At 44.2% G+C, this 18,675-nt stretch overlaps 1 protein-coding gene across 10 annotated transcripts in view; it reads left to right on the top strand.

Moving 5' to 3' along the window:
• Window positions 1-14,157: 14,157 nt before the first annotated feature.
• Window positions 14,158-18,675, top strand: part of LDB2 (LIM domain binding 2) — a 395,302-nt gene continuing 390,784 nt past the window's right edge. For 4 of the 10 annotated variants that reach the window (XM_047798540.1, XM_047798537.1, XM_047798539.1 and 1 more), the window contains exon 1: window positions 14,159-14,541. In XM_047798540.1, the coding sequence (XP_047654496.1) occupies window positions 14,410-14,541 (132 nt within the window). In that variant the 5' untranslated portion in view covers window positions 14,159-14,409. Of the gene's footprint in view, window positions 14,542-18,675 lie in introns of all 10 variants that reach the window. The other 6 variants (XM_047798533.1, XM_047798534.1, XM_047798531.1 and 3 more) reach the window with 4 other exon arrangements.

The raw sequence follows: 18,675 nt of genomic DNA, 5'->3' as shown, positions 1-18,675 counted from the left end.
ATATACAGATGGCCAATAGGCATATGAAAAGATGCTCAGTATCATTAATTATTAGAGAAATGCAAATCAAAACTACGATGAGGTATCACCTCACACCAGTTAGAATGGCTATCATCAAAAAGTCTACAAATACCAAATGCTAGAGAGGGTGTGCAGAAATGCAACCTTCCTACACTGTTGGTGGGTATGCAAATTGGTACAAACACTGAGGAGAATAGTATGGAGATTCCTTAGTAAAGTAAAAATAGAGTTACCATATGATCCAGCAATCCCACTCCTGGGTATATCCAGACACACACACACACACACACACACACACACACACACACACACACTGGAATATTACTCAGCCATTAAAAATGAAATGATGCCTTTCATCATTATTGATTTCAGCAATATGGATGGAGGTAAAGATTATCATACTAAATAAAGTAAGCCAGATGGAGAAAGACATATATCACATGGTATCACTTATTCATGTTATCTAAAAAATGATACAAATGAACTTATTTACAAAACAGAAATAGACTCAGAGACATAGAAAACAAACATGTGGTTACCAAAGTGGAAGGAGAGGCGAAGGATAAACTAAGAGGTTGGGATTAACAGATATAAACTACTATATATTAAACAGATAAATAACAGGTCTTACTCTGTAGCATGGGGAACTCTATTCAATATTTTGTAATAAGCTATAATGGAAAAGAATCTGAATAAGATTCTACACGTGTGTCTGAAGCACTGAATCACCTAACTGAACCACTTTGTTGTACACCTGAAAATTGTAAATCAACAATACTGCAATAAATATATATATTAAAATCTAATCCAGATTAGACAGCCGATTCCAGAAACTACAGACCCAATTCAGAAAATGCACCCTTAAACCTCTGTTTCTCTAGAACAACTTTCAGTACCCAAACCTGTCTGAGTCAGGGTTCTTCAGAGAAAAAGAACTAATAGGATGAATTCCACTCTGGTTATCTCTATCTAAAGAGATTTACCATCAGAAATTGGCTCACACGATTATGGGGCTGACAAGTTCCAAGAACCCCCAGCGTGAACTGGCAAGCTGGAGACCCAGAAGAGTCAACGTTTTAGTTCCAGTCTGACGACCGACAGGCTGGAGACCCAGGAAGAGCCAGTTCAGTTCCAGTGCGAAGTCCAGTGTGAAACTGCTCCTGCACTTATGAAAAGGTCAGCTTTTCTTTTTCTTTTCAGGCCTTCAACTGATTGGCTGAGGCCCACCCAGAGCAATCTGCTTTATTCCATCTACCAATGGAAATGTTCATCTCATCCAGAAACACCCTTCCAGACGCACCCAGAATCACGTTCACCCCCATAGCTGTGCCCCTCCTGGCCCAGGCAAGTTGACACATAAAATTCACCCTTCCCCTTCCTAGTATGTGACTAGTACGTAACGCCTTGTGATGTCAACAGCGGTGTGTTCCGACCGAACTGAACCGACAGGTCATTGTGTATTTAAAATACGGATTCATTTTGAAATCAGGGTATAACTGGTAACACGTCTCACTCTCTGCTGTATGTTTTGAAATCTTTACTGCATACCTCTCATCGGCCACTGCCTCCAGACCTAGTCTGTGATGGTGTGCCAAGGACGTGATACCGTGTGGATGCCAGTTTCTATGCTGAGGGCTGGGGGGGCCTCTTAGTCCAGTTAATGTGTCAAAGAAAAGTGGGAATATAGATTGAGGAGTTGAGGGAGGCCTTCTAAGGAATATTTATATCCAGACCTGAAGGATGAACCTCAGATATGCATTGTTCTCTTTTCTTATGACTGTGAAAAATGAGAAAAGTATCAGGGACTTGTCAGCCACAGTCCTGTATATCCACACAGTGGAAACTCACCTACCAGCCTCCGGGGGGGGCGGGGGGGGCATGGCAGCAGGGGACTGATGCACAGATGACCTCCTGGGTCCTTCTGCAGAGTGGTGCAGGCAACGGAGAAAATCAGGTACATTTCACATTTTTCTTCATATATTGGAGTATTGTGAGAATGTCTTTCTCACAGTGTGTATCGTGCTTACCAACATAAAAACGCAGTCAAAATTAGAAACTGCTGGTGAAACTATATCCATCGAATTCATTCGTAGGGCAATTTGGTTACATGTAATCCAAAGTTTATACAGCACATTGCTTTTGCCTTAAGATGTTTCAATTTTTAGAATTTTGTTGTGGATAAATGTGGGTGTACAAAAACCTTTGGGGAGTTCCCATTGTGGCTCAGAGGGTTGAGAATCTGACTAGTATCCATGAGGATGCAGGTACCATCCCTGGCTTTGCTCAGTGGGTTAAAAGATCTGGCTTTGCCCCAAGCTGCGGCCCTTAAAATAAAAGGGGTGCAGCCCTTAAAAAAAATTGGGATCACTATATCTACAGAAAGTTGGTGATAAATGTGTTAATTAGGAGTTCCCATTGTGGCTCATTGGGTTAAGAACCCGACATAGTGTTTGTGAGGGTGCAGGCTCGAAACCTGACCTCACTCAGTGGGTTAAGGATCTGGCGTGGCTGCAAGCTGTGGCATAGGCCAGGTGGACCCTTGGCCCCGGGGAACTTCTATATATCGGGTGTGACAGTAAAAAGAAAAAAAAAATGTGTTAACTTGATTGTGGGAATCATTTCACAGTATACACATGCGTCAAATCATCTCATTGTACCTCTTAAAGGCCATTGTACCTTTTAAAGAGATACGATTTTTATTTGTCAATTATACCTCACTTAAAGTGGGGGAAAAAAGATAGCAGCATTCATTCCAGGATTGTTGTCCTGGAGAAAAAGTGCAAAGTGATGCAAATATCAACTCGAGGTGGACGGGGAGATCCTTTCCCAGCCCTTAGAGATGATGTGTAGAAAACTAGGGAATAACAATTCACTTGGGAAACAAAGCAGATAAAAGCAAAAAAGTGGGCTGATAAAAGCAGCGATAAATGATACGTCCCCAGCAAAAGGCAAAGACGCTAAGTGCCGTTTGCAGGGGCACAGTGGCGTCCCCAAGTTCCCTCGGCTATTAAATACTTCAAAGGCGATGGCAAATGACAGGGGCAGACCTGGCCAGTTCTGAAAAACGTACCATTATGTACAGTTATTTTCCAAAATAAATTGTTTGATCTTGGATTAGGGCAGGGCTTTTATGAAAGAAAAACACACTCACACTTCAGATGTCAGTCCCCATAATAGAGGGACTCAGAAGTCAATTCTGAGCAAGTTTGGGCACCCGAGGTTCCTTTGTTCGAGGCTGATTCCCCAGATCTAAGATGCCGGTAGAAATTTGTCCTTGGCAGCTTTTGGGGGGTGGGGGGGGGGGTGGGCAAGCATGCTCTTCTTCGGGGTGTTTGTTGGAGGGAGTCCGAGTGTCTGTTGCAGCCAAGCTGCCGTCTCTCTGGGATGCCCAAGGGACAGAGAGAGAGGTGAGGTCTGGAGGATGGGGGTGTTGGCGGATGGGGGAGGGGAAGCGGTGGGGAGGGTGGGTGGAGAGACCGCCCGAAATGTCTGGGGAAACCGAGGGCAGCTTGACGTCGTGGATAATAACTCTGCCTATATTAGGAAAGAGCTGTTGTAACCGAGATCTAGCCTACACAGGCTGTCCTTCATGCACTGGAGAAATATATTTGTCACCCACTTTATTTGACCCAAGCATGGGTTTAGTGGCACAGGGTGGGTATGTGTGATACGGGGGAGGGTGACATAGAAAATTTAAAACCTACCCTCAGAGATCTTACCCACCATTAAGGAAGGAGGACCATATTCTGGGTATGGTGCCTGCTGTGCACCTAGAGGGACGGCATCTAATTCAGCAGGGCGCTGTGAAAAATTACATTCTATGTAAAGCATCGGCTTCTACACCGGCAGGGCAGTTAGCCGGCAATGGGTAAACGATGCTGTTGTTTTTATGATGACATTTATTAGTGCGGGAAGAGACCCCAGCAGGCAGGGTCTCCCGGACTCCCTTTCTGACTTACTGTGTAGAGCTAAGCTGGCCTCTTTGTGGTTGGACGTGGGAGGCTGGGCGCAGGGGGTTCATCTCCCTTCTTTAGCATGCGAGGGCTGCTGAAACCAAGTACCACAAACGGGGAGGCTACAACCCCAGAAATGCATTCTTTCGCCGTTCTAGAGGCTCCAAGTCCAAGATCAAGATATGGGCAGGGCCCGGCTCCCTTTAAAGGCTCTCGCAAAGAATGCTTCCTTGCCTCTTTCCAGCTTCTAGTAGTTTCTGGCTGCGCTTGGCATTCCTTGGCTTGTAGTAGCATCACGTCAGTTTGGGTGTGTGTATGTGTGTCTCTGTGTCCCTCTTTATAAGGACACAGTCATTGGATGTAGGCCCACTCTAATCCAGGAAGACCTCTTTTTAACATGACTATATCCCTCTATTTACAAATAACATTACATTCAAGGGTACTCAGAGTTAGGACTTGAATATTCATTTGGGGGGGGATATAGTTCAACCCACCACACCCACCTTCTGGTAACAACTCTGAGTTTCATCAGGTCTCTGGATTTAGAAGGGCCAGCTCCAACCCAAGCTGGAAAGGTGGACATGTGACCCAAGACCGGTCACCCTCTTGGGCATCCTGACTGGTTTGGATGTGGGTGTTATGTCTGAGCCAATGAGATTCATTGCCAGCATTTTTTTTTAAACCCCCTCCAGAGGAAACCTCTCTTTCTGCTGGTCTAAGTTGAGCCCTGCCCTGCCTGTGGTCACCACAGGGATGAGCCTGCCTGGGAATGAGGAAAGCCTGCAGAAAGCCTACAGGAGAGCCAGCGACAGAGTCAAAATCCTAATGACATAACATGGGCCCCTGGATCCTACTGTACCTGAAATCAGATACTTCTGACGTTTCCAAGAACACAAGCCAATAAATGCACTTTTTTGCTTTTTGGATTAGGACATTTAGAGTTAAGTTTTTCTTTTACTTGAGACAAGAATTCCAAATGACACATAGTATTTATTCATCTTCTCATTTATGCTTTTCTTTTTTCATGACAAAGTGTGTTGCTTGTCCATATGCTAGAAAAGGCTTCTTCTCTCTTTTCAAGCAGCTCACAGCCTGGGGTGCAGATGGACAGAGGCTGTGGATGATAGCGGTTAAGAGCTTCAACATAGAGGACCCAAATACCTGGGTTCAATTCCCATCCCACTCCTCAGCCCCTGGGTGACCTTGAACAAGTTACTCACTTCTCTGTGCACATGCTTCCTCATCTATAAAATAGGAGAAATAATAGTCTTTCTCTAGGGGATTGCTGCAAGGATTTAGTTATTTATTTATTTTTTGCTTTTTAAGGTCGCACCCGTGGCATATGGAAGTTCCCAGGCTAGGGGTCCAATCAGAGCTATAGCTGCCTGCCTGCGCCACAGCCACCGCAACATCAGATCTGAGCCCCATCTATGCTACACCATAGCTCATGGCAACACTAGATCCTTAACCCACTGAGCCAGGCCAGGGGTTGAACCTGCATCCTCACGGTTCCCAGTCGGATTCATTTCCGTTGCGCCACCACAGGAACTCCTGTTGCAAGGATTTAAATGAGTTAATATTTATGAAGTACATGGAGCAACGCCTGACACTGTGCAATAGCTACGTAAGACTTGGTTATTGTTATTGAGGAGAAAGAATTCTTCCTAAATTCCCATGACGGTCCTTTGAAATTAGTACTATTATTTCCACTTCACAAATAAGGAAACTAAAGCTGACTTTGGTGATTCAGTAATTGCATGAAATCTAGTTCACGCAATGAGGAAGCGACAAAACTGAATCTGCAGTGCAAGTGTCTTTGACATTTGGCCACGTGGTCTGGCCTGGGTCAGAGAGAGATTAGCAGCTCGGAGTTCTTTTGGGTATTGAACAGTTCATGATGACAAAGGATCTTACAGAATAATGGCTTCTGAAAATGGAATTTCTTAAGTTATCAAATTTACCCATTTTTGTTTGACCAGGACTAGCATAGGACCTGACTTGTTGCAAGTACCCCATAGATGCTTTCTGAGTGAGTAAATGAATGAATGAATGATAGCTTTTATATATCTCCATACAATAGCTTTTTTATATTGGCGATAGACTGGCCTAGAATTAGGAGATGTAAATTGTTGAGACATTTCCTGAGTTTCATTCCGATAGGTTTGACAAAAATATACTGAGCACCCACATGTGCCAGGCAGTGTGCTAAATTCTGAGTGTACATAAATAAAGCCAACACATCATCAGCATCCATGGAATATACCATATCAGAGAGAACACAAGCAACAGAAAAATCAATTTCAGGACTTCCCATTGTGGCTCAGCGGTAATGAACCTGATGAGGATCCATGAGGACTTGGGTTCCATCTCTGGCCTCACTCAGTGGGTTAAGGATCCAGCGTTGCTATGAGCTGTGGTGTAGGTCACAGAGTGGCTTGGATCTGGTGTCGGTGTGGCTGTGGTGCTGGCCAGCAGGTACAGCTCTGATTGGACCCCTAGCCTGGGAACCTCCACACGCCGAGCATGCAATCCTAAAAAGACATTAAAAAAAAAAAGGCAAAAAAGAAAAGTAATATATGTCTAAATACAGACATGATTACAGTTGATGACCAGAGACCTGCCTAGCAGAATTCAATGATAGAAAGTGATGAGGCCTGGATAGATTATTTAGATATTTGGTCATGGAGGGCCTCTCTGAAGAGGTGAGATCTTGAGACTGAAGGCTGAGGAGGAGCTAGCTGTGCCAGGGGCAAAGAGAGGAGGATTCTAGCATCTAGAGGAAAGAGCTGGGTGTGTCCTGGAGATGCAGTGGGCGGAGCATCTGGGGAGGAAGGAAAGGCACTGGGTGTGGTTGGAGGGGGTTAAAGAGGTCAGATCACGCAGCATCTGAGGGACGAGGGTCCCACACATGGTGGGCACTCAGTGAACACTTGGAAATGATTAAATGAATGTTGGGTGGTCCATGCTGTGGGCTGGATTTTACTGTTGATAACTCAAGACGTTAGCGGTCCTCGGTGGCTCCATCCTTCTTAGTCACTGCGATTACTTATTAGATTTGGTTTAGTCAAGAGAACATTAGAGGAGTTCCCACTGTGACTCAGCAGAAACGAATCTGACTAGCATCCATGAGGATGCAGGTTCAATCCCTGGCCTCACTTAGTGGAATAAGGATCCGACCTTGCTGTGAGCTGTGGTGTAGGTCACAGATGTGGCTTGGATCCCACATGGCTGTGGCTGTGGTGTAGGTGGGCAGCTGCAGCTCCGATTCGACCCCTAGCCTGAGAACCTCCACATGCTGCACGTGCTGCTCTAAAAAGACAAGAAAAAAAAAAAAAAAGAGAGAGAGAGAGAGAGAGAGAGAAAACATTAGAGAAGGAGAGTAAACACCACAAAAAAGGAAACCCGAAACGCCTCCCAAATTTCAGGGTGGAGACAGATGACCAAGCTCCTTGGGTTGGCACCATTTCTAAATGTTCAGTGCCTGCACCACAACTGGTACGAATGAGAAGATGGCCTTTACGAATTCCACCAAGTCATCCGTCATGTTCATTCCAGGTGGTAGCCAAGAGCAAGGAGAGACCTTTTTTAGCCTATGCTCCGTTTCCTATTTCATATATTCCTGAGAGAAGCTACTGAGCAACTGTGTACCAGGAATTCCTTGGACTAAAAGACTAAAATCAACTTCCCAAAGATTCTTTCAGTTCTTTTTTTTTTTTTTTTAATCCTTTTTAGGGCCACACCCTTGGCATATGAAGTTTCCAGGCTAGGGGTTGAATCGGAGCTCCAGCTGCCAGCGTACACCACAGCCACAGCAGCGCCAGATCCTTAACCCACTGAGTGAGGCCAGAGGTCAAACCCATGTCTTCATGGATACTAACCAGTCTCTTTACCGCTGAACCACAACGGGAGTTCCCTCTTTCAGTTCTTGGGTTTGTCTGGGTCCAACCCATTGTCCTCGTATCTGCAAGTTGTCTTGCTCAAACCAAGCACTTATCTTGTCATTTATGGGACCCATGCAAAAAACTGCAAAATCCTTGAAGTAGGACTTGAGGACTTCTAGAATTGGCTTCTTTTTTGTTGTTTGTTTTGTTTTTTCTGGGGCCACACCCAAGGCGTGTGGAAGTTCCCAGGCTAGGGGTCGAATCAGAGCTGTAGCCACCGGCCTATGCCAGAGCCACAGCAACGCACGATACGAGCCGCGTCTGCAACCTACACCACAGCTCAGGGCAACGCTGGATCCTTAACCCTCTGAGTGAGGCCAGGGATCGAACCCGCAACCTCATGGTTCCCAGTCGGATTCATTAACCACTGCGCCACGACGGGAACTCCTTCAATGTCTTTTGACTGTCCCTACATTTACAAAGTTTCTTGACTTTACTTCATGTCAAATGCGTTCGCTTCTGTAGTGTTCCCTCTGCTTGGCATGACCTTGCTCAGACTCTCATCTTTGTTGACAGAGGCTTTAAGGATAAACACAGATGCTAACTCCTCTGAGAAGCCTGCCTTGATTTAACTAGTTTGGGTAAATCCCTCCTTCCTTGAAGGCTCTTCGCAAATTAGCAAAATTTGCATAATATGCCTATCGTATTATGACTTAGATTTTTTTTTTTCTGCCTTATCGCCCCTGCTAATATCCTACTCCCTATCTGAGCCTGGCCTCCATGCCTCAGAGTATCACTTTACATTTATTTCTGAGACTGAGTAATTCCTGTTACCTTTTCTAATGATAAGAGTAACAACTAGGAATACTTTCTAAATGCCAAGCACCGATCTAGTCTATTTCGTGTATTAACCTATTTAGTTCTCATAAAAACCACAGGATTGTTATTAGCCCCATTTTACAGATTAGAAAAGTGAGGCACAAAGAAGTTAAGTGCCCAGGGTCACACAGCTAAATGCAGGATTCAAGATTCAAGCCAAATCAGTTACGGGCCAAAGCTCATCCTCTAAAAGATTGTAGAAGTTTGCCTCTCTACATGGTAAAGGCCCTGGAATCAGGCATTAGCTCTCTTCCTGGGACTACACTGCCAGCACCTGGCACAGTAATTAGTACTTTGTAAGAGCTCAGTATCTACATGTGAATGAAGTCAGCATATTTTTGCATACTGGTAAGTCACTTGAAAATAGAGACCATGCCTCATATGACTTTATCTTTATCCCCTGTCGCATCTCAGCTGTATCTTGTACATATAGGTTAGCTAAATGCCTCCTGAATGAAGAGTCAGAAAGAAAAACACAAAGTGTAGGGAGTTCCCACCATGGCTCAGTAGTTAACGAACCCAACTTGTACCCAAGAGGATGCGGGTTCGATCCCTGGCCTCACTCAGTGGGTTAAGGAGCCTGCATTGCTGTGAGCTATGGTGTAGGTCATAGACTCGGCTCAGATCCCAAGTTGCTGTGGCTGTGGTGTAGGCCAGCTGCTGCAGCTCCAATTCAACCCCTAGCCTGGGAACTTCCATACGCCATGGGTGTGGCCCTAAAAATACCCAAACAAACAAACAAACAAACCCCCCAAAAAACAAAAAAACAACAAAACGGTAAGGAAAGGCAGAGAGGAACAGCCAAAGAGAGGGAAGAAAACTAGCTTTCTAAAGCAAACAGAGCTTGGTGGAAAGAATTAGAGACGGTGCAATTGGATAGATTAAGGAAAGGGACAATGACCTCAACACCTGGATGGATCAGGCAGGGGAACCGGAATTAGGGACATTGGCTGATGGAGGCCCTGGAGTAATGGAGGCCCTGGTGGATGGACAGGGACCAAGAGGTCCCTCTGCACACTGCCACACAGGCAAGGATGTGGCCCAGGGTTGTCAGAGCTCAGGGTTTTTTGAGAGAAGATGAAAATGTGGATTTTATGTGAAATTCTGTATTTTTGTAAACTCTTGGCAAGTCATCTCAAGTGGAAGGAAAAAGAAACACTGCGGGTTAAACTTAGGGTGCAAATAGCGAGATGAGGTCCCAAGCTCAAAGGTCAGACCAGGTTTTAGGGCATCTAGAATGTCTGCGAGAGGGCTTTTGGACTTAATCAATATTCAGCAGGCAAATTATATGTAAATGAGTATAGTTCCGTCTTTGGCATAATAGAACTGTTGCATTGGGGTTGGGTTTGTTTACCCCTTTTATGGTATACAAACATTGCTTATTGAATTGCTTTATGCTTTCCCGAAGGAGTTGATTTGCAGGCTTAAAATGAGCACATTTCTTCCACTTCTCAGGCTCAGCTCTGAGCCAGAATAAGATGAGTCATAGCTGGTCCCTCAAGAAGCAGAACCAAGCAGGTAACATAATGGTGCAAAGGATTGAACATCTAACAGTGAAACCTGGAAGTACGTGCCGGAAGATTTGGGACAATGAGAAAAGTGGGAGTAGCTTGGCAAGGCTTCAGGAAGAATGGGTAGAAGTGGGGCCAAGGGACAACGGGTGTCTGAACTTGAACAGGCCAAAGAATAAAATCCAGGTGATAAGAGCTACTTCTTCCTCTTGACTTTTCTTCTGTTTAATTACATGCCTATGGCTTGAATATCTACTGTGGGCTCAGCACAAGGCTGGCCTCTGGGGATGGACCTGGGTTCCAAGCAGCAAAATGCTTAAGACCCAGGCAGGAGTTCCCTTCGTGGCTCAGTGGTTAATGAACCCGACTTGTATCTATAAAGACGCAGGTTTGATGCGTGGCCTCGCTCGCTCAGTGGGTTAAGGACCCTGTGTTGCCTTGGGCTGTGGTGTAGCTCTCCAGCATAGCTTGGATCCCACGTTGCTGTGGCTGTGGTGTAGGCTGGCGGCTACAGCTCTGATTTGACCCTTAGCCTGGGAAACTCCATATAGCCAGGTGCGTCCCTAAAAAAAGACAAAAAAAAAAAAAAGACCCAGGTAGACTGGTGTGAACCTTGTCCTTGTATTAATGAATTGTTTGACCTTGAAGAAATTTTTTTAAATCTCCAAGTCCTAGTCTCCATATCTGTAAAGTGGGCAAGAGCAGTTCCATCAATCGTGTAGGTTTATTGGGAGATTAACAAAGGATATTTGTGTAAACCACTCAGCACTGTGCCAGCCACAGAGTAAGGACTTAATAGCAATTACTGTGTTGACACGTAAATTCTCCAATAGAAGAATATAGAAGATACACTGTTGATCCAAAGGGAGAATTATTTTCTAGCTCTTTCTTTTAGTTGCTTCCTTCGTAGCACATATGCTTTGAAATTATGTTCCCACAGGCTTATTAGTTCCTCTATGCTCTCTGAACTCCCCCACCTACATATTGCAAGGGACTGAAAGCCAGAAAGTTTATTTTCTACCATGTCCACTTTGGCCCCACAAAATTCCCTGGCACCTAAGCATGTGTTTGATCCCTAATAATAATATTTTTTGCATATTCCTATGTGTGACTTCTAGTCCATTCCAGTGCATTATCTCATCTAATCCATGGCAGTAATCTTGCATATTTTTACTATTTTTAAATTAAAATGAGGTGACTGGGGCATGCAGAGATCAAATCCCTTGCTCAAGCTCACAGGGCATGGCCGAAATGAGCTCCAGCCAGTGCTATAGCCGGTGCCTCCATCCACTTTGAATGGAGTATGTGTGGAGTAAATGCATAAATGAATGAGTAATGAAGATTCCAGAGGGAGGGGACCATTCAATTGGATAGGAGGATGAGTAGGAGTTTGCAGGTAAACAAGGGACAAAAGTACAAATAGGTGCATTCATGAAATCAGACTGTAACCACAGGTAGAACGAGTTTAGCAAATAAACAAACAAATGTGTTTGATAGAGAGAGAAAGAGCTAGAAAGGGACAGGGAGAGAAAAAGTCTTAAGAAGTTTGAGGGGAGTTCCTGTGGTGGCTCAGCGGTAGGTAATGAACCTGACCAGTATCCATGAGGACTCAGGTTTGATCCCTGACCTCACTCAGTGGGTTAAGGATCCAGCGTTGCCAAAAGCTGTGGTGTAGGTGGCAGATGAGGCTTGGATCTGGCGTTGCTGTGGTTGTGGTGTAGGCTGGAAGCTGCAGCTCCCATTAGACCTGTAGCATGGAAACTTCCATATGCCTGAGGGTGAGGCCCTAAAAAGCAAAATAAATAAATAAATAAATAAATAAAGGAAGGAAGCAGCATGGGGCATGATCACTTTCTTTTCAAGAATCAACATTCTGATTATAATAAGGATGAATCACAGGTTAGAAGAGACTTGTGGATCTGTGAGCAGTGTCAGATATTTCTGAATGTGGAATCTAAGTTTTAAGAGAAAGAAATATTTCCAATTTTGATTTAGGACAGCCCACAAGTATTCGTGAGAGCAAAACTTAACCTTATGCAGGAAGGGATTCCTGAAGTGGATTTTTGAGCTTTCCCCATTTTTGATCAGTTTGGGGCTGCACAGGCCTGCTAGGTGTTACTTGAATTTTGCACCGAAACAGCCATGTAAACACAAACTTGGACAAACACTAGACTCTTGGAACGTCTTTAGTTTGGGAACTTAAACACAAGGAACGGTTAGGTTTTGCAGTGGCCATCATTCCAAAACATAAATCACGCCAAATTTGTTTGAAAGTCTGTCTTTAGAAGGTTGTGTGTTTTGACAAACCTTGCAGCAAATTTGGTCCAGCTTTTGGATTTGTAATGAAACCTGAAACCGAGCATGCTGGTCTGCCTTGGGGTGCTCTCGAAGGAGAGAGTTCCAAGCAGCCTTAGTGTAATGCCTGCCCTAATCTCATCCTGGCAAGAGATGTTACTGTGTTGGGCTGCTCTGGAAGTTTGGGGTGGACGCTGCAAACATTTCATGCAGTTTTGGAAAAGGACTGATCAAGAGAGCAGTGTGAGGGCATTTCTCCGCCTGGGTATTCTTAAGAGTGTAAATTGCGGAATTCGCAATACCTTATCCCCTGACGGCTAGTGACTTGGAGATACCCCAAGCCATGACTGGGGCAGAAAGTTAATTAATATGCTTATTAAAAAGGAGAAATGTCTCATTTGCATGCATTTACATTCAAGTCCTGCTTGCATCATGCTTTTTGGTGGTCTCCGCTTTCTTCCCTTAATACCACTGACCTAGCTAGGTATTAGCTCGATACATTTACATATTCTGCATCTGGGCTTTGTTGAAGGAGAAGATGTCTGATTATCATGGGTTCCACAGAATTGGATTGTCCTATAGATCATTTAATCTCTCTAGACCGCCTTTCCTCTCCCATGGGCTGTGCGGGTTTTCTTCCAGTCATCATGTACCATGACTTGGAAAAAGATTCATGTACCCGCTTGGAAAATAAGGACCTCGTCTCCATTAGAGTTGGATGTGTTACTTGGGATGAGCCATTCAATTATTTGCCATTTCCTACTCAACTTACGTTTCTGAGATCATCTTGTGCAACTTTTTTCTCTCTTGCTTTTCCGATCTTACTTGGAGGTCTGCTTTGGGAGTTGTTTTTTTTTTTTTTTCCCTCTCTCTTAGGGAAAGAAGACCATTGCACCATGGGTGTATCTTAGGCATTACACATTCCAAATGATCTTTTTTTTTTTCTTTTTTTTTTTTAAACCTGAAAATGCATCCGTGACCTGAATCCAGGCCCCCTTAAACCGGCTTGACTGAAGCTCTGGGAGGAGGAGAGGGAGGGGGCTGGGAAGAGGGGTGATTGAGGAAGGCAGCGGGTGAGGAGAGGCTGAAATGCAAAAACTCTAACAAGCTCTTGGAACAGCAGCAAGTAAAACCAAAAAACTATATAGAGAGATGAGTGCAGAGGGAAATCTTTGCATGGAGTGAATCACCAGCTCAGCTCCGACGGGGGTGGGGGAGGGGACCACGACGCCCCTGTTTCTGTGTTTTGTTGGAATCGCAGCGGTGATCCATTCCCAAGGACCAACGGTGTGGCTGTCAGGGGTGAGTGGGTCAGGCAGCGGTTAAAGCACCTATATGCTAACAAGCTCAGCAATCTGGTGGTGGAGGGTCCTGGCTGCAGGAAAAAAATTCAAACCAAACCTTAGACCTCTGTCAGACTGTAGGGAGAATTATATTTTTGAACTAGTCTCCAGTGTGGACAGGAAATGACCTCTCCACAAACTGCTTCTTTAAAAACAAGCAGTGGTGCCTAAAGCTATCCAGCTCCCCTCCCTCCCTCCCTCCCTCCCTCCCTCTCTGAAGCTCCTGCTCTCCCCTCTCCCTCCCTCCCTCTCTCCTTCCCTCCCTCCCTCCCTCCTTCCTCCCTCCCGCTCGCTCTCCGTCTCTCTAGCTATAGAGGGCTCCCACAGCAGTTCCCAGCCAGTGTGTTCAGCCTGCCTGCCTGCCTGCCTCTGTGTGTGTGTGTGTGTGTGTGTGAGTGTGTGCGCGCGCGCGCGTGTGTGCGAGCGTGTGCGTGCGTCTACTTTGTACTGGGAAGAACACAGCCCATGTGCTCTGCATGGACGTTACTGATACTCTGTTGAGCTTGATTTTCGACAAGCAGGCAAGATGTCCAGCACACCACATGACCCCTTCTATTCTTCTCCTTTCGGCCCATTTTATAGGAGACATACACCCTACATGGTCCAACCAGAGTACCGGGTCTATGAGATGAACAAGAGGCTGCAGTCGCGCACCGAGGTAAGTACTCCGACCTTGGGTGTGTGTTTGTGTAATTTTTTTTTTTTTTTTTTTTTTTGCAAACTGTGCATGAGCTCTTCTTGGGTGGCTGGCTGCATTCTGTGGGAAGTGTCCCACTAGATACTACCACGTACGTGGAAGGGAATGAGCGCCAGGAGGGATCCACTAGTTTGAACGCTGGGTTTCGAGGCACAGCAACTCTTGGAGCTGGGGACAGTTTCTGCCGGAATCTTGAAATAGACGACCCAGCACTTGATTCGCCTGCCGGGTCTCCAGAAATGCTGCTTGCCCAGAACTCTGGCGTTTGCGGGCTCTGAGCCAGTCCTGTTGGTGTTTCTTGAGATAGAATTCCGAGGGATTTGGTGATCATTTGCATCGAGGGAAATGATAAAAAAAAAAAAAAAATCCCAAAGGAAGTCTGCTTTGACCCGGCTTTGCTTTACAAAGTCATTAAAATCGAGGTGAAAAGGGCAGAAGAGTCACCCCTCGTACTTTTCAGAACTAGCCCTGGAGGGACGCATGTTTGTCTATTTCCGTGTTAAATTCAGAAACCAGTTGCTTGGGGCAAGGGGTTTTGGGCTTTCTCCCTTTGCGGATGGGAGTGTCTTCGTTCCAGCAAGCCGGCTCCGAATTCAAGTCAGCTCGGGTTTTTGCATATTTGGGACTTTGAGCCTGAGAGAGGAGCCTCACCTCCTTGCCCGGCAACTCTGGGAGCGGAGAGGAGACAGGACTTTCAGAACTTTGTAAATGCAAAACTCCAGACGGCCTCCTGCAATTTAAATATTTAATGCCAGTTGACTTTTCCTCTGTGCTAGCTCGGAAGGCTGTCCATTCGCCTGTAAGTTGAGGCTTTGTGTTGAAGTGTTCTGAGAAGGAGTTTGTTACAGGGGCAGCCAAGTCACTCCAGGAAGTAGAAATCTCTGGGAATTCTGCCTTCTCTGCAGAGTACAGATACCTGGAGGGTGGACGGCAAAGAGCTTTCAGGGAATAGCCTTGATGGAATTGCAGATAGATGACTGACTCCGTTCTGGAAAGGGACGCAGTTAAGGTTGTATGATAAAAATAAAACACAGTCGCTTGAATTGTCAACAGAGCCCTGGAGAATTCATGACGTTTAATGTATTTCATATAGCTAACGAGATGTGACCTGCTTTCTGATTGGCTAACTGCTGGACAAGGACTGATTAAAAACAACAACAACTACTGGGCTGTCTTTTCACTGCTATTTTCTTTATATGTTAACACACCATAGATGTTAAATCTACTGGATGGCACCATTGCTCTCCCCAGAAGCCAGTAGCTTTAACACAAGTATAAACTCTGTTTTGCTAAGGCTGGCGAACTCTTGACAGTAAATGATACTTGTGTGGATGTGAGTGTGTGTCTGTGTGTGCCAGCGCCTTACAGTTTGCATTCAGATCTTTGCAACTGTGTATCAGAACCGCAAACTTGCACAAACTATTGGATATCACAGCCAATCAATTAGGAGGAGAGACAATGTCTTATAGTTTAGAACACATTAATTGCAACATAGATTAGGGGTAAAAAAAAAAAAGTCTTAAAATGATTAGTTTTACAAAAGAGACCAGGGGCCTTTATGGATCAATTCTTGCACAGCAGCGGGGTTTAAAATAACCCATTTCCACCTTACGTTTTAGAAAGTTTTCGAGTTGTGGAAGAACGTTTTTCTCCCATTCTTCTTACTTAGGATAGCAGGCAGATTTCTCTGATAACTGCGTTCTCCTGTGCCCCTTAATTATCACTTGGCCAGTTCTGAGCCAGCATATTTATCTGGGAGACTTCTCTATGCTGGTCCTCATAAAAAAGCAGGATGTAATAAGGTCCCCACATTTGTTTCCCATTTGAGAGAAAACCTTTGAAAGTCTCCCGTTCGCAGTATGTTTCTTAAAAATGACATGTTATCTTTTGTGAGAGCTAGACTCAGAAATAACTAACTTTTGGATTATGGGGTATTACTTTTAAGTAGAAAACCTGCTTCATTGCACAAGAAACCGGAGCGGCAAGCTTGCTATTTCAAACCTTAAAGATTCTTTCAAACCTCTCCGAATGACCCAAAAAAGTGCTGAGAACTGTTTGCTGGTATGTTCTAGAGCCAACCTGAACATTTCTCCCCCTGATTAGATCTTTTTAATAATTATCCAAATAATTGCCCTATTTCCTTTTTTATTTTTTCCTTTACCAAGCAGTAAATGATGTCACAAACCCAAGGCCATAAGTTTGTTTTCATTTCCTATGAAAAACAATAAGAGAATCAAGCGATTGTTCCTGAAATATATAACTATTAATGTTCAATATTAGATTTGGATCAAAGTTTGTAATTGAAAGGAATATTTAGAAAAAGATAACTTTTCTTGGAAAAATTTATTGTGCTTTTACCAATGATGATGATTTATGATAAAGTTGTTCTGAGCCCTGGGAGGGATTGGTTGGAAGAAGGTAAAATAATACCCAGCAAGAGTTTTCAGTTTCTTCATACAAGAACTCAAATAGATTGTTGAGTGATTACTTTTAGAATCTAATCAATGTATCCAACCATTTTGGACAAGGAAACTCACCCCTCTTTCTTCTCTCTCTCTTCTGCTTTCCACTCCTAAATTATATGGTATTATTTCATGGACTCCTAATATTACTCTCTCTCTCTTTCTCTCTCTCTCTCACACACACACACACACACATTTGGTTATACTCTCGGACTCTCCATTTTTTTTTTTTTTTTGACCATAGACTTGCCTAGAAAGAAATTGTAGCAAATCACTTTGTCATGAATAAACTCTAGTCAAGTTTGCAGAAATTTCCTAGAAACCTCCCTCCTTCTTTATGGAAAGGAAAGAAAGGAGTAAAGAGGCATATGGGGTTCACCCACTTTCCCTCTATTCCTGACCTTCCCAGAATATTCTCCTATGGGGTGGATGCGTTTCTTCTTATTAAATCAAATCATGATTTGATGACCAAATCCATGCAGTTTTAAAGAACACTGGATTGAGAGTTAAGCCTGTTTCTAACTTGTTTCTGTCACTTACTAACTAGTTGGCAAGGATCTTGGTCCCTCATTGGCAAATGACCTGCAAGGCCCTTTTAATTTAAAAATTCAGATTCTGCAAAAGTCCTGGGTTTGGATTTCTTTAGCATGAAAAAGTGTGGTAGAGTAAACTGCACAGATAGTATTCCTTGGCTCATGATTTTTAGTTCAAAATCACAAATGGTACTGGAATGGCAGAATCTGAGTGGAGAACATATTGAAGGAAGACCCCTTTCCAGTCTTATTTAAGGGCAGTGCTTGGAGCAAGCAGTTCCTGAGATCAAGTAAGTTCTCAATAGGTATTTGTGAACTAGCCAATCAATGAATCAGTAAATGAAAGAGGCCCGAGAGTTTGAGAAGGGTGTCATTGAAACTGGCACCTTTCCTGAGAGACACAATTCTGATGCCTTTGGGGCGGGGCGGGGCGGGTCCCCAAAGCTGCTTTGGGGACGTGCTTTCCTTTCTCCTAAAAGCGCTCATCTCCACATGCTCCCCATTTATTTCATCAGGAGGCATTTTGGATTCCTGGTCTTTGAAGGAGAGCAAGTGTCTAAGAGATCATGGGACCTCATCTCTTTCTAAAGAACCCAACATAAAACAAAAACAACCAAAATATGCTTTAAATGCTGTTGGCTATTCTGGGAAAGAAACTGTCTTGGCAACATCAGAATCTCAGGGAAATTTCATAAAGCAACGCATGACTGTTTTCCCCTCTTTTTAATTGAAATTAAAAGAAACTCTTGGAGTTTTGTGTCACCGTTGGTCACTGGAATTACCAGGCAGTAGGACGGGGGCTTTGCTACCATGAATTGACCTGAGGTCTTCCAAAATTCATTTACTATTTGAATGGTTCCTGCTGTTTCAGATTTATTTTGGAAGAACGCAACTGCACAATTATATAGTTAAGCACTGCACACAGGACAGTCAGACAGGATGTAAAAATGGGTCCTAAAGATTTCAGCATTTGTTCTAGCAAAAGCTTCCATAAGAACCAAAATAGTGTTGTTGTTTTTTTTCTTTTCATTTCCTGTTCTAGGAGTTGAAAAATATGTGTAGGTAAAATGCGAGATCATCCCAGGGACCTTCATGTTTAG

This window comes from Phacochoerus africanus, chromosome 10, assembly GCF_016906955.1.
Source record: "Phacochoerus africanus isolate WHEZ1 chromosome 10, ROS_Pafr_v1, whole genome shotgun sequence".
NCBI lineage: Eukaryota > Metazoa > Chordata > Mammalia > Artiodactyla > Suidae > Phacochoerus > Phacochoerus africanus.
This window is presented reverse-complemented; position numbering and strand designations above follow the sequence as displayed.